The sequence below is a fragment of the Brienomyrus brachyistius genome, chromosome 21 (genome assembly GCF_023856365.1).
Source record: "Brienomyrus brachyistius isolate T26 chromosome 21, BBRACH_0.4, whole genome shotgun sequence".
NCBI lineage: Eukaryota > Metazoa > Chordata > Actinopteri > Osteoglossiformes > Mormyridae > Brienomyrus > Brienomyrus brachyistius.
Window position 1 is genome coordinate 3159883 of NC_064553.1, and position 15691 is coordinate 3175573.

The 15691-nt window shown below is 48.1% G+C and overlaps 2 protein-coding genes and 1 long non-coding RNA gene across 3 annotated transcripts in view; 1 reads left to right on the forward strand and 2 right to left on the reverse strand.

The window, feature by feature from the left end:
• The first annotated feature begins 2061 nt into the window (after positions 1-2061).
• LOC125716900 (serine/threonine-protein kinase 25-like) lies at positions 2062-9390 on the forward strand. The gene is made up of 11 exons (XM_048989728.1): positions 2062-2450; positions 6283-6513; positions 6697-6753; positions 6954-7062; positions 7159-7316; positions 7509-7694; positions 7779-7924; positions 8027-8135; positions 8246-8317; positions 8837-8973; positions 9122-9390. Exons 1-11 carry the CDS (start codon positions 2421-2423, stop codon positions 9159-9161), a joined length of 1275 nt encoding a protein of 424 aa, XP_048845685.1. The 5' UTR covers positions 2062-2420; the 3' UTR covers positions 9162-9390.
• LOC125716907 (uncharacterized) lies at positions 2091-2803 on the reverse strand. Its single transcript, XR_007384431.1, has 2 exons — positions 2629-2803; positions 2091-2538 (listed from the first exon to the last, which is right to left on the reverse strand). It is a non-coding gene; the product is annotated as an uncharacterized LOC125716907 (long non-coding RNA).
• Positions 9391-9439: 49 nt separating the features above from the next.
• Positions 9440-15691, reverse strand: part of farp2 (FERM, RhoGEF and pleckstrin domain protein 2) — a 33500-nt gene continuing 27248 nt past the window's right edge. The window contains 4 exon segments of the mRNA XM_048990086.1: positions 9440-12337; positions 12446-12597; positions 12933-13040; positions 14792-14955. Of these exon segments, the coding sequence (XP_048846043.1) occupies positions 12247-12337; positions 12446-12597; positions 12933-13040; positions 14792-14955 (515 nt within the window). The 3' untranslated portion in view covers positions 9440-12246.

Sequence of the window (15691 nt, forward strand, 5' to 3'; positions counted from 1 at the left end):
ACACAAGTGAAATACTGATCTCATGTTTCTTCATCATTAACGAATCGTGACGCATTTTTGCTCTCAAGTAGCAGCTATGTTTGCTCATGATTTGTCCATAATTTGTACTTGAGTAGTAACTGAGTTATTACTCAGTCAGAGTAGAGTATTTATGCTTCATCAAGTAATGTATTGCCCCTAATTCCATGTAACCCGTAGATATAAGTGACCAACATTTTTCAGTGACTTTATCCTACATGTTTTGAAGGCAAAATAATTTCTTGTTTATTTATAATCAACAGAGCCCTTGTGTTGCAGTTCATGTGTTTTTTTTTTCTAAATGAATTCCTGGCCTAGAGGCCTGACTGTTTCATAAACAGTTGAGAGGAAAATACACTCTTTCATACTTGGTTACATTTAATGCTCACCTGGAGCACCACCCAAACCAGCAATGCACATTGTTTGCAATACTAAAGACAAACGTTCGGGCACTGGGGAGCCTGCAGACAACATGCTGTCGCTGTTGTTGAAATGAAATATGCCTGTTACTGACACTCTGCGTGATCATACACCCTAACACTCAAGAAGAGCAAAAAGACACCTTTTAGCATCCCGTAGCCAATGACGCAGGAGAAAGTATAATATTTAGGTGGGGGCGGGCTTTGCTTCTGTCTGCAGCAATGATGGCTTTCGGGGGCTTTTTTTTAAGGAATAAAATCTATAAAGCAGACTATGTGCATATATAATTGATGTAGGTTGTGAAACGTGTTATTTAACGAAAGTTGTTTGGATAGTAATGGTTACCTCAGCTAGGTTGTCTAACCACTGACCTTTTGTCATCTTTTGCTATGCCTTAACTGGACTTTTGTGTGTCCCAGATACTTGTGTATCGAGTTGTCATCGAGTTGAATAGCTGTCCTTTCTCATTCCCAGCATGTGCATTTTGTGATGTATCGTATAGCTCTGGTTCTGACAATTAGGTGCATGTGTTACTGCAAGCTGGCTCACTGACAGACGCACGCTTTCCTGTCTCCTTCGCTTGCACGTCATGGATAAAATTAAGCACCTGCTAAATAAATAAATGTAAACGTAAAGCATAATGTAATATTTTCAGGGCACCTCTGTGGAGAAATAACGCCTCGGGCACACGCTGACATTTCAGTAGAAGAAGGAGCCGCCTGAACTTGTCGAAAGAATTCCTGCCCCCACCCTCCGCTCTGGCCAGGGGTGTCCTCTCTCTCTCTCTCTCGCTCTTCCCTGTCTCTTGTTCTCCCTTATCGGTCCTGTCCTGGCACTTCCGAGGAAAGCATTTGAATGTTCTCACTCTGATACATTTGCTGGGTTTATTGACACAAAATGTTCAGGTGTAGAAAGTTTTATGTCCATTAAATAATTACTATAAAAGTTTTTACACCATTTGGGTATATTAAAAGGCTGATTAGTACTCATCACTGTATTTTTTTGCCGAATTCATTTTCGTTAATTGAGCTCTGCTGCTACCTAGTGGTGGCATCAGTAATTATAATTAAAGCAACGTGCACAGATCGAAGGACATACCAAAACACTGGATTCGTTCGGATTATTTCTCCAAGTTAAAAGCAGAAGTGGATAAATACTTCTATTGGTAATGTGAGAAAAAAAATCATGAATATATTCTAGTGTCATAAAATGTTCACATTGAGATTTTAAAATGGATTTTTAATTAAATTGTGAAAAAATAAATGAGAACATGTACTTCGTGTACTGTCGTACTGGTATTCCCAGTCAAATTATTTCTTTTGCGCTGTCCAAGCTGCATCTAGAATGCTCCTAATGTTGTTGCCAATAGGACACAGAACGGAGTGTTCCCGAAAAACAGAAGCTTAGTGTTAGTAATATTAATGCATGCGATGAAGCGTCTGTGCTATTACCGTCCAAATCTTGTAACAGTCTTTAGTGTCTTTCTTGTAGTGTAATTTTATATTGTACAATTGACGAAAATTAAAAACGAACAGGACAGCAGCATACAACTTCAGAAACCGAGAAAACGAAAGGCGCAATCGGGTAAAAATACAACTCCCATAATGCAACGCCTTCCTACGGCGCCGACCCGCGCATGCGTTATTACGCAATTATTTTGTCCCTCTTCAAGCAGTAAATGAAGACCAGGCGGACTCTCCTTTGATCGGAATTAAAAAATAATACGCAAAGTCGAAATTCCTTCTTCATCTGCCTTGCAGATAGATGGAGTTGAACAATACCTAACATCTCTGGCCTGGCCGCGGGCTCCGCGAGTGGCTGATCCGAGCCCGAAAACGCCGTGGAGTGACAGATCGGAGGCTGTTTAGAGAGGGTCTCAGAAGAGGAGGAAGAAAAAAAACACTGAAGAAATAACAGACAATCGCCTTTTCCAGGCGGAAAGGGCTGCGGCTGCCCTCACCTCCGAGCAGACTGCCGACAGGATGGCTCACCTCCGAGACCTGCGGAACCAGGTAAAGGTGTAGCAGACGGTGCCCGTTTGGAGGTTAAATACACGCCAGCGCTGGGCTCCGTGCACTTCGCCGTGGGCTCGGCGTATCGCTGGATCCCCGCAATGGAAGACAAGGGAAATATTAGTAATAATAACCATTATCATTAGTCACCTGGAACTCCTCCGCTCGCCGTTCCAACCTCTCAAGCCGCCCTTTCAGCCGGTTAATGTTGCGGGTGGTGCGGCGTAAGGCACCATGGGCAGGTCGCCGGAGCGACAGGGAAGCGGGGAAAGGTGTGAGGCGCACCCGGCGGCTGAGGTGCCGTGACAGCTGGCCGGCGATCGGCCGAGAGGCCGCCTGATTGCCGTCCCTCCTCAGCTGGGAAGGCGCACTGGCCATCGCCTCAGCCTGGCCGCTGCTTTCCCTTTATTTAAGCCAAAGAAAGGAGGGGAAAACAACTAGCCGCTTGCTCCCTGATTGTGATATATTGTTATTATTCAATTCATAATTAGATTTTCAGCCTGTTGTTTTTTTACAGCCGAAGATTATCATAAAATGTTTATTTAGTTTAGGCATTTGTTACATTGGAATGGGTTAAGGCAGCATTAATTACTGTGGTAACAAACGAAGTGTTTTTATAAATGCAAACATTTGATTATACTTGGGTCTATGTGGTATGTAAATGACTAATACTGATACCACCAGGCATAATTTTTAGATCTACTTTAAAGCATTTTTAATATTGATAAAAAAAATAGTACGTTCTTAATTTAATTAAATTTTGCTTAAAGGTTAATCTAACTGCATTGTTTGAGTAATAGAGACTTGTGAGGTGACGGGTACTTGTTACCTCCCGCGATGTACGAGGGGCCTCTTTGAAACACAGGTCAGGTTTTATTACATGAAAGGAAATTGTATTTAAAAAAACATTTCCTCTGCTAAAGGTGATAAAGGCCACACAGGTGGAGCATTTCCCAAATGACAGTAATGTTCTTGGGACGGCATCCTGAAGATGCACTTTGTCCGCATGCTTGGCACGCCACCAGCCACTAAATGCTAATAGTTTGTGTGGAAGGAGAGTCCAGTCTGCTGGAAAAGCAAATTGCTGTCAATGGATCATTTGGTCACTGGGGCGAATATCGGCCTGTCTCTGTGAACTTTACCAGCGGCGTAATTAATTAGTTTTTATTTCGAATGCACTCTCTCCCTCAGCCCTTGAGTGTTCTTCCTAAATTTATCTTGTTGACTGTAAGTTTGAGGTGAATCTTGACCTCAGTCTGACAGCTGAGTCGATGTCTGTTTCTCGGGATCGAGCACGGAGGGGGATCCGGATAGTGAGTGACGGCATGATGGCTTCCACTCACGATATCCCCGGCTACCTGAGGCTGCGGAGACGGCCAAGAGCCGGAGCTCGTTGGTGATGCCAGTCTGCTTGCATGTCTCCTTGCTTCAAGAAGATAGCAGCGTGCGTGACGTTTCCTCAAAGCCCACAAACCTCCAGGGCTGTCTGTGCCACACTCGTACTTCTGCGATTATGGAAACACAGTGGAACCGACCAGATCTCGTGCCTTTACTGGTCCCATCACTGGCTCCTTATGGTTTGAGATGTTTTCCATTGCCTGGCAAGTTGTTGCACGGGGCAGGTAGATGTAGAGATGTCCTCTGCTGGTAGAACGTCTGTAGAGGTTTTGCTATTTTCAGCTATGTGACATTTTGCCTGTAGTCTAGTGAAAGTTGGGACTCAATAAGACCAACAGATACTCTTGGGTTGACAATGAAGGAACCGTTACCACAGATTTCCTACCATCCAGCTCACTGGACCACACATTCATTCTAAAAATTGTGGACTCGTAGAGGTTCAGACACAGTACTGAAGTGTCATTGCAGTGGAAGAGTCACTAAACAGGAAGACTGAGGACTCGGGGCAACGAAATTATGACATTTTAAACCCAAAAGTATTTTGATTTTGTGCTTTCCTGGGTGTTAAGCAGTGCTGAGTCATGCCTTTGAGAAAGACGAGTTTATGTTCTGCTTTTGCCATGGACAGTCGCAGCTATTAAACTGACCAAAACCATTAGAAATGTATTTTTTTAAGATGTTCTCTGCTAGCCCTACATTTATCTATATTTGGGCATAATTCCAGACTCCCTACCTTTTAATTTACATTTTCTCGGCCATGGTTTGTTTGTTAGGTATTTATACGTCCTGCACCCACAGTCTGATACTGAGGCCTTACTGGAGCTTAAAGTTGTATATCAAGCAGCAATATGGGGCCTTGAGCCACACTGACCTTTTCAGATGACCCCTTGACCCTCACTGTTGCATTCACAGGATGTACAGAAGCATGGGGGAATAAGGGATGTTGAGGCCAAGAGCTTTTGCCCTGGGGGTTACGGCGTCTTCGGGGGTTAAGGAGAGGGAGCAGAGGTGTCGCTACTGTAGCCAGCTCGTAATTTTGATGAAGTCGGAGCATTCCGCATCCGACTTTCATCTGTGTGAATTTCATAGCAAGGGTCCGGTGTGGCCCCTCTCACCAACATTCCTCATTAACTTGCCCCCTCTTGGCCCAGGTGGATCGCTGGACAGCCCACGACCTTTGCGTCAGCAGCTCCGTTGCGTAAGAGATCAAAATCTCATCGGCGGCAGCAGATCTGTATTTAGCTGGACGTCTTTCTTTCCGTCCCGAAGATAAAAATGTCAGGGGGAGCATAAAACGATCTGATGTAACAATGTGTGAGTGTTGGGGGGCACCGGCCCCAGCGTGGCCAGATGGCAGTGACGGCATCTAGCTCCTCTCGTCCGTCCCCGAGTCATAGTGATGCTCCAGACCGCTCCTCTGTGCCCTTCGGCCCCAAAAGCATGCTGATCTTGGGTCAGCGAGTGGCTGGCCGTGCGGTTTCCGGCTTTCTGAGCACTGACCTGGGATCAGAGCAGCAGAAAGGAGCGTAGTCAGTGCCCAGCACACGCATCATAAAGCTCCAGCTCGTCACGGCAACAGCTGGGACTGTGCCAATGAAGCGGTTCCTTGTTTAATGGCAATTTCACTTGACTCATGCCAGCTGTGATGAGATGGCGGGGAAAAGACGACAAGGATTTGAAGCTGAGGAATAAGGAAACCTTTCCCCCTCACGCCACCTCTTTTGTGGGAGCTCGCACATGAAAGCGGTTTAACCCTTGAGCTTGCAAACGAGATGCCAGATTCACAGTGGCGGCACATTATATGCTAGTTGCCTGGCAACAGAAAGTCGCTGTGGAACAAACGCATGTCCAGCCGCGGAGCGTCACATTTGGCACTGGTGCTGGCATGGTGCCTCCCCAGCAAAACAGGAAGGGCAGTGTGCTGGGCATCCTTGGGAAAACCCCCTTTGTTAGGGAGGGGCCCACTGGACCTTGCCTTCATGACGGGGTCACTGAGTTTCCAGCCCTCCTTTAGTAAACACAAGGCTGGAATGATGGAGATGGCAGTGGGATGCGGAGCCGTGCAAGACGGCGCCACACTGGCTGCTCGCGTTCTTCCCCAAAATGCATCGTTTTGTTACACATACTTTTGGTTTATGGTTCTCATAACCAGCCTTATCTCAGCATAAACTACCCTAATTTAGAAATGTCAGAAGTGTCATGTTCAGCATTTAAAACAATATTCATGTTGGCTTTGTCTGCTTCCTCTCCAAAAAAAAAAAAATGTCAATACGACTTGACATTTATAAACGAATGTCGGTATTGACACCCAAATAAAGCTTCAGCCAAATAAAATGTCAAGCAGACCACTTAAAATATGCCAAAAACAGCCATTACGATGCCAAAGGAGTTCTCTGAACACAGTCCGCCCGTATGTCCCTCTGTCTGCGTACAGAACTCCCGCTTGGACCCCGAGGAGTACTTCACCAAGCTCGATCGCATTGGAAAAGGCTCCTTCGGCGAGGTCTACAAGGGCATTAATAATCGCACCAAGGAGGTGGTGGCCATCAAGATCATCGACCTGGAGGAGGCAGAGGATGAGATAGAGGACATCCAACAGGAAATCACTGTGCTCAGCCAGTGTGACAGCCCTTTTGTCACCAAGTACTTTGGCTCCTACCTCAAGGTGCTGATGACATTAATTTAGATACGCTTTTCATTTCCAGGAACTAGTGACATAGTAGCTTCTTTAACTGCATGAATCTTAAATGACAATGTGAATGAGGCCATTTGCTTTTACTTTTTTTCCCACCTTATAAAGAACAAGAGCTGAAAACTTCAGATTTATGAAACCATTGTTTCTTCACAGGGGACCAAGCTTTGGATCATCATGGAGTATCTGGGAGGAGGCTCTGCCCTGGATCTGGTAACTGTTTATGCCGTCTTGCTCTGGCAGTTGGATCTATTCTCTCACAATTAAATACAAGCAGATTGTTTTTGAGACCATTTCTCTTATTTCTTCGCCAAACGCCTCGTACATTCTTCTCCGAAGATATTGTGTGTTGCTTCAGCGAAAACATCTCTCTCCTGTTCGAATACGAGCATCTGCGTATCCTCCCTTTGCAGCTGAAGCCAGGTCCCCTGGAAGAGACCTACATTGCTACAATCTTGAGGGAAATCCTGAAAGGTCTGGACTACCTGCATTCAGAGAGGAAAATCCATCGAGATATTAAAGGTGGGCTCTCACTTCTGCCCTAAACAAGATTTAAACACCGATCCCACTGCTTACCCTTTGTCGATTTTGTGATTCTACGCTTTGTGTCACTTGTAGCTGCCAACGTGCTGCTGTCAGAGCAAGGTGACGTCAAGCTGGCTGACTTTGGTGTGGCTGGCCAACTGACAGACACCCAGATCAAAAGGAACACCTTTGTGGGGACTCCCTTCTGGATGGCACCAGAGGTCATCAAGCAGTCAGCGTACGACTTCAAGGTGAGAACTAATCAGCAGGTGTGACCTCCATACAGTCCTATCATTTGTTTACTTATTCTGAAAAGTACTGCAAGTACAAATTCCAAAACATCTCCTCTGATGTAGGCTATCAACGAATGGGAGGTGACAGAGGTTGCAGAGTGGTGTTTCAGTATGAGATTTCTTTGCCATTTCTGCATATATTTCAAACAGGCAGACATCTGGTCCCTGGGGATTACAGCCATAGAGCTGGCCAAAGGAGAGCCACCAAACTCAGACTTGCATCCCATGAGGGTCCTCTTCCTCATCCCCAAGAACAACCCACCAACTCTGGAAGGCCCCTACAGCAAGCCCTTTAAAGAATTCGTAGAGGCCTGCCTCAATAAGGACCCCCGTTTTGTGAGCGATTTTCTTTGTTAACACCTGTTAGTGTGCTGAAGCCAGTAGGATCCACAAGCTCACCCTCCAGCTGTCGTTCTACAGCGGCCTACTGCCAAGGAGCTGCTGAAGCACAAGTTCATCACGCGATACACCAAGAAAACCCCCTATCTGACAGAGCTCATCGACCGATACCGCCGCTGGAAGTCCGAGGGCCATGGCGATGAGTCCAGCTCCGATGACTCGGACATGTACGTGACTCCAGCTGCCACAAGCCTCACGGGCATCACAGTGCACCTGCGCTCTCCTGTCGGGTGTTAGTTAATGGTTGACTCACTGGAGTATTTGTTCAGGGATGGCGACGGCGATGACAGAGACCAGTGTCCCATGTGGACTTTCCCCACCGTGCGGCCGAGCTCCCTTGGCAAGCTCCAGAAGAACTTCAGTGGTGGAGACACAGAGGTGAGTGGAGTGTCCTAGCTTTCTCTCGAGAGGGACTGGTGCTTTTTCCCCTAAGTGGCTTTTGGGTTTTAGCATGACCCTCAGACATTTCCCGCGTTGTCTTTCCTTAGACGACAGAGGCAGTGAAGAGGCAGCCCAAGTCGCAGTGTCTTTCTGCGCTCGTGACACCCATCTTCAGAGAGGTAAGTGATCCAAGGCGAGGAGGCCAGCCCTGACCTTCAGAGACCCAGATCTGCTCTCGCCGATCCTATGTTGGGTGTGGTGAGCTTTGAACTGCCGAGTTCCTCAGGTTCTCCAAATCGCAGCTTGACCCCAAGAACAATCCTGACTGGCCAGTTCCAGTTCTCATAGTTTCGGTTCCTCTCACAGATAGCTGTTGGTGGGGGGTGGAGGGGGTTACTGACCACACATGGCTTGATAACATCTTCCAGCATTTAAAGATCTACAAGGCCGACACTCGCTTAAGACTGTTACGGTAGGGTGGGCCTGCTATTTGTCGTAACACCTCACACTTGCAGATGTATGATTTCTGGTGGGTATAAAAACATCAAATATGCTACAACCAGTTCCGACATGCCGTTGGGGGTCTGATAGACCCACGCTTGTCACGGCAGTTTATGTTCTGGAGAATTTCAAGCGAAACGTATTATTCAGCACCGCAGGTGTAACCTGGGGCCGATTCGCTCCCTCCCGTCTCTCAGCTCAAGGAGAAGAAGCGAGCGGCGGGGGGAGGAGTGGGTGCCATCGAGGAACTGGAGAATGCCTTCAGTCTGGCTGAGGAATCCTGCCCGGGCATATCCGACCGCTTGGTCAGCAACATGATGGAAAGGGTGCGGAGGTGAGTGAACGACTGTTCATGATGGACTGTGAAGGGACATAAGGGGGAGAGGAGTCAAACTGTGTAGTTAAACAGTGTAGCTATATGCAGGATTGCTGATGTGTAGAAGTTGGATGGAGATCCTAACCGAAGCTGTTACCTCCCGTAGGTTTTCCCTCAATGGGAACACCACCCCATCCTCACGGTAAGACGGCCCAGACGCTGCTCCGCCCACCCCCCGCTCCCCGCGAGCCTTCCGGGCCCAACCAGCTCATGCCCCGCCCCCCCCCCCCCCCAGAGATCTTTTAGAGGTTCATTCAATATTTTTACAGTTTTCTTTATAGAAAGTTTAGAAAAAGAAAAAGGTAAAGTCAGAAGCTCTGTGTATAACAACTGTATTAGGTCATGTCATATATAATAAAGTTTTTCAAAAGCGTTGAGATGGGTTGGGTAGTTTGTGTGGACAGCCGACAGTGACCAGGCCCCCTCCTTTAAGCAAGTGGGATTTTATTTCACTGTAAATGAGCAAAAACAACTACATGCAGGGTTAACAGGAGTACAACTCCAGCGACATGCTAAACAATAAATAGGCACGATATAAAACGGGTGAGGGTTGGATGGGAACAAACGGATGGGCGTGTCAGGGGAAAAAAAAGCCCCGCGGCCTGCAGTGAGAGGCTTTTACGCGGAAAGCCAGACAGGTTGTCAAGACCAGCTCGTTTAAAGGGTGGATGCTCTTACACTCGTGCATATACCGTGCGAAACGCCGAGCACGTCGCACCACCGGTTTGCTCCAGAAGTCTGTTCTATACAAAGCAAGAAAGGAGCCAAAAAAACATGAAACAACATCCAGTTAAAGTTCTTTTGCAAGTCTGGCACTAATCAAATTCTGGACCATTAAATAACTTCAGTTCACTGTATTCAGTCTTGCTTTGACAACCACCTTCCCCAAAGGGGGGAGAGAGGAAAAAAAAAAAAAACACTGGCCTTTGGCTGAAGATATCAGGAAATAGAAATATCTTAAGTCCAGACAGGAACATGGAACATTACAAGAGCGATGTCATATCCTGTGTTCCCTTTTGGGCAGTGGGGGAAGAGAGACGCCGCTTCTGAAAGCCAGCGCTGGAAGAGGTACAAGCCAGAGCAGGAATCAGACAGGCCTGTACTTATAGCTACTTGTATTAATGCCCCAGGCCTCCATGAAGTCAGAACTTTAGCCCAAATTCCATCCAGTAGCACTCAGAAATCCCCCCCCCCCCTCCAGGAACCGTGAAATTCCACAATTGAACGTGATACAGTCCTTTGATTTAGAATGACCAGCCTTGAAAGTCGAGGTAATAAAATGAGAAATAAAATGGTAAATACTAAACCAAAAGAATTACAGGAAAAGGAAATTAATATTTTACATACAGAAGTGCGGTTTACTACTGCCGAGAGCCTGAAAGCTCAGACGTGGGCATTTTCCAGTTCACAGGTGCTTTGGTCAATTTTTGTCATTGTTAATCTACAGCCCTATCCTGACATTGGGCAGTATTTCACACTGCATATTTGTCGCCCTGGGTTAACACATCACATCAGGCCTAACTGTCCATGTTGCCCTTTCAGCACTGACCATAGTCTGACCAATCCAAGCCGGCGTTCAACTCAAGCCCAAGATTGGCAAGTTAATTCCCTACATAATCATTTTAAACATGTCCTGTGGTAAGAGGCAGCAACTGCGTCAAAGCTGCATGTGACGCTCATGCTGTCCTCCCAGAGAAGCACGCACAACTTCAGTCCTTCAGCGGAGATAAAAGACCTTGGACTGAAGCACGAGGACCAGAGCTGCTGCCCAGGAAGAAAGCAAGATCTCAACAAGACAGCAGCTGTTTCCATAGTCCCAGAGTAGCACTGGGGATGCAGGTTTAATGTCTAGGCAGAGCGAGAGAGCACTAATACAGCCTAGTTCACTGACAGTCGCCCTTTGCATTATTCCTTTACCCAGCCAATCCACTGGAAATAATTAACATGCAAGATCAATCAGAATAATAATGTACACATATATAATATTTAACTTGCACCTTATGGAACAGCCATATTTCCTAAAACCCCCAACACGAACAGCTAGATACAAAACTCAAAGAAATATAAAATCATTACAGGGTTCTTTCAGGAACACCGAGTGTCTTCCAAAGGCAGCCATCTCAATCAGCCAGGGTTAAGGTGAGCCGTACGTACGCTTTAACGGTTCTGGATTGGCAAACCCATCACATTCCTGTTCAAGAAAAAAATGACACCAGTCATTCACATGCCTCAAAGTAATATGGCACCTCTAAAGACCAAGACGGGGCCCTACCCTCGCCTGCGAGACAAACCGCAACCCATCACTTGATGGTTTCACAGTGAGCTTCATCCCTTCCGCACTTCCGGATACCCTCCTCAACATGACTCCCTGTACACTTTCCTTCCTACAGCCGTCTTCTGCCAGGCATGTGTGGATCGGCATCTACTTATCCGAGATGCGTGACCTAGGTTTCAGAGTCTCTGCATCTCACTACGTACAAGCCTGGCCTTTAAACCTTCGATGCACTCGTCCCACCAAAATCGCAATATGAACCTTTCGCTCAACTCCCTATTCAGTATGTGACCATCCACAGACTTACAACAAGTTAAATTATGTCTGCCCATCTGTGTAAGATTTTGGTCTGGAGTGCAATGCATTCTTTCGACAGGAAAGGAAACGATCATTTTAATTCCCCTGTCATCCAGAAAGCCTTTCTATCCATTGGGCGCTAAAAGTGACGTCACATGACAGCAATGGGGTGTGGCTGATACCGCAGAGTATCCCATGAATCCATTGCAAGGTGGCACCGGCCAGCAGCAGAAAAGCCCTTTGCGATCAACAGGGTGGTTTTAGTGAGACGCACTACGATGCTTGAGGAGGACCTGTTTAAAATCGCACGCAAACGTCCCGCCTTTGTGTTCAGTACTCGTATCTGTTCCAACACATGGATGGGCGTCGGTGCGTCTTTAGTGACGCTTTATTTCCCAGAAGCTGGGGGGGGGGGCAGGGGGGGGTTGAGCGGGCTCACAACGCACAAACGAAAGGAGCCCTTTCATGGTAGCACCTGTGAGTCATATCCCATTCTTTAGAGTCGCTGAGAATCCCCGTGGCAACAAGAGCAGAGTCTCAGGTGACATGGGGGTGGGGGGTTAAAAAAAAAAAAAATAAAATAAAATAACAACAACAATTCACACACGGACAAGCTTCCCCACCCACCCCTGCAGCTCCAAGAAGTCCGACCATCCAGGTGCTCAGTTGCCATTGATCTCAGGCGCATCCTTGGGGACAAGTAGGCTCATCCTGCCCGGGACACTGGCTGCACTCTTGATCACTTCCATCCACCTGTAGGGGGCCACAGGAGCAGATGAACGGGGTCACAATTGCACCCAAACTAAGCTTCACCTCGTGTACACGTGGTTCACGCGTGTGGACGCGAGACGGCCATCTCACCTGGAAAACGTGTACTCGCTCTCTGCCCGGAAGTAGTACACGTGGGATTTGAACTGTAGCTTGAAGACATACTCCTTGTGGATGCCGTCAAACTCGCCCGGCGTGCTGACTGTGTAGCCCAGCAGGGGGAGACTGGCCAGAGGAAAATCATCCTGCACACAAGTGGAACACAAATCACACTCAGGCATGGGTGGAGTACAATTTGACCAAAAATGAACAGACCCCCACTTGTTCTCCACGGCTGAAAGGAATTTGCAAATCTGGGAGCTGAGCATTTAATAATCATCCCGCTTTTGGGTCAAAGGGAACAGTAATGCTTGCCACTGAAGTACCGAAAGAGGTGCACGCTGAACGCCACGGCCCCTTGCTGGGGTGCTCTTTCAGAGGAGCTGCGAGCATCGGACGTCTGGCAGCCTCCCTAAATCTCGAGACCCACTATGACCGCGGGAGCAGGTGACTGGTGGACCTGCCACCTTGGTCCAGCTACCTGGTGCGTCTTGTAGAAGAAGAGGCAGAAGTTTGTAAAGACCACCCACAGCTTCTGCCAGCCGTTGCTGTTCTTGAACTTTCTGAGAAGGTATCCGGAGAGCTGATTCTGGGGAAGAGAGGTTGGGGACAGGGGTCAGACTGCATACTGCATCCTCGCTTAAATCTGGCTCCGTTTTGCCCACTCAAGCATTTGCGCAAAGTCTTCCCCCCTTTATCCGAGTGGTGCCTCTACCACTGGACACAGATGCCAACTGCCTGCAGAGTCTTGGGCGAGAAGCCAGCAACAAGACAGAAGGTGGCACAGGGCAACGGATTAAACCCTTCTGATCTGGCTAAAAGGAAAGTGCCGGTCTTTAAAGGAGTTAGCCTGTCAAATTACTGCTTCCTGGTCACGTTACATTTAAGGTGGACAGGGGTTGAGCAACTTTGATTGTATTAATGAAAAAAAAAAGTCAGCTTTAACCACTAGTGTGTTTATGTGTGGGTTGAAGCAGATTGAAAGGGCATCAGATGAGGTTAGTGGAACTAAGCGGTAAACCGCCAAGCCTGAGGTGAATGCACAATGCAGTCCTTCAACAGGCTAATAAATGCGTACAGCATACTTTCATTACAATGTTACTCACTGACGGAATTTTAATGAGCTGATTCCGGAACTCTCATGATGAGCCCAGTTATGTGATATTTACTCCCATTGGAAATGTGTGGGGCCCCCCCTTCACGCCGGACAGCATCACAGTGGCTAGATCGCACGCAACTATACAAGTCTAGGGGGTCTACAGTTCCCGCAGTACCTGATTCATGCGCAGGTAATCGGACAGAGAGAGGTTCTGGTTACGGTACCAGCACACGTGTGTGATGGTGTTGGACCTCTGACCCTGACCCAGGAGGTACCGAGGTGGAAGCTCCGGAGATACGGCCGGAGAGAAGACTGAGTGGCAGGAGGGGAAGCATGGAGAGAGGATAGCGGAGAGAGATTGTTAGTGCTCATTTAGGGATGGGCTTAGGACGAACATCTCCCAGGACCCGATGGCTCAGCTGTTAGGTCAAAAAGGAAAGTGGTTAGTCTTAGAAGAGAAGGCCGGTAAGCAGGGGGAAGGCGACCTCATCCGTCTCGCATGAGGCTCCGGGCGTCTCCCTTTGTGTGAAACGCTTCCCAGAAGCTTCACTCTAAACAGGGCCAAGCCGCCACCAGAGGAATCCCCCGAGAAGGCCATGGGTGCCGATTAAAAGGGAAGAAGAGAGGCACTTCTCTGCGAGACGGACCAGCAGAGCGACGAGAGAGACGGGGCAAAGCTGAAACCAGAAGCGTGACGCGTGAAAGACGTGGGTGAGCAGAGGGAGCCAGGTGACGGCGGCGGCCATGGAGCGGTTAGCGGCGACACTGAGGCGATAGGAGTGAAGAAACGGTGAGGAACCTTGGTTTGATGTGGCCTACACAACGTGCTGGCTTCGGCTCTACCTGCTTCGTTATAGAAGGATCAGCATAAATGCAAGTTAAGAGGGCAGCCATTGTGGTCCATTAAAGGAAGAGGGTGCCCGACCCCAGAACACCTCCTCCCCACACACACACCGCACATCTGTCAGATGACACCCTATGCTTAGCAGAAGTTGTCCGACTGCTTAAACACAGTGCTAACGCAGCAGTAAGATCTCCTGCAGGAACCTGCAGCTCCAGTAGGTGGCACTGCAGAGAAGTACTGATTCTAACAAATACCACAAGCCTTCCTTAGATCTCACGTCTGGAAAATCTAGTCCTTACAAGGACTTGGCCGGCCGTGCTTGAAAATACACTTGAGCCTGGCAAGGACTACAAGGGAGGCTGTGTGCACTGGGGCGGACGTATCTGGACAGGGGTACCTCCACGGAGAGGCTGTGGTCAGACATGGAGACGCTGGTGTTTCGGTGCCAGCACACATGCATGGTGGTGTTGGCGCGGTGGTGAGTCTGCCTGTCCAGCGAGCTACGGGATGAGTGCGTTTCGTCCTCGGACTCCTGCTCCAGGGACACCTCGTCAGAGGACCCTGCCGGGGACGAGGGGAGGTGAAGGCTTCAGTGTTAATTACACAAGGAAAATTCATTCCCCCCCCCCTCACCAGCACCTTGGGAAGTAAAAAGTCAGGAAGAAACATCAGACCTTAAGGTGTCATGCACCTGAAAGGCAACAAAGATGTGGCTTCTGCAAGCAGACTGAACGTAAATTGTAAACCAGTGTTTCTCAACCCAGTCTTCAGGGACCCCCGAGACAGTCACCTGTAAGTGACTGGCTGCCAGCTGGGGCAGGGGACTGGGGGTGGCAAAAACGTGCCCCCATCTGAGAAACTGCACTAAACAGACCCCCCACTTTGGTTTTTTTCCAACAGGAAGGCCACGCCAGTCACCCAAATTCACATGCACTCAATGAAATGTTTTCGTCGTCAAACCTAGTTGTGACCTTCCTGTCGGCAGCCAGCAGAAACACAATTACCAGCTGCAGGGGAGCAAGTATCTCCAGGAGGTGCCAAAGAAGAGAGAGACACACCCTTCCGGCCATCTCATCCTTCCGGTGTGCTGGCACTTTGGCCACTTTCATCAGATAATTAATTTCAGGCAGAGTGGTGCCACGCCCGGTCTCAGCACAGTCCGCCAGTGGATCCCAGCCAAGCTTAGAGACATAACTTTGTAAAGGTCTTTTTGTGGGTGTTTTAAAATCCACTTGCTCACCCTGCTTACTAAACTGCAAAAGAAAAGGCAACTTCAAATGAATGTCTTCGGAAGTGG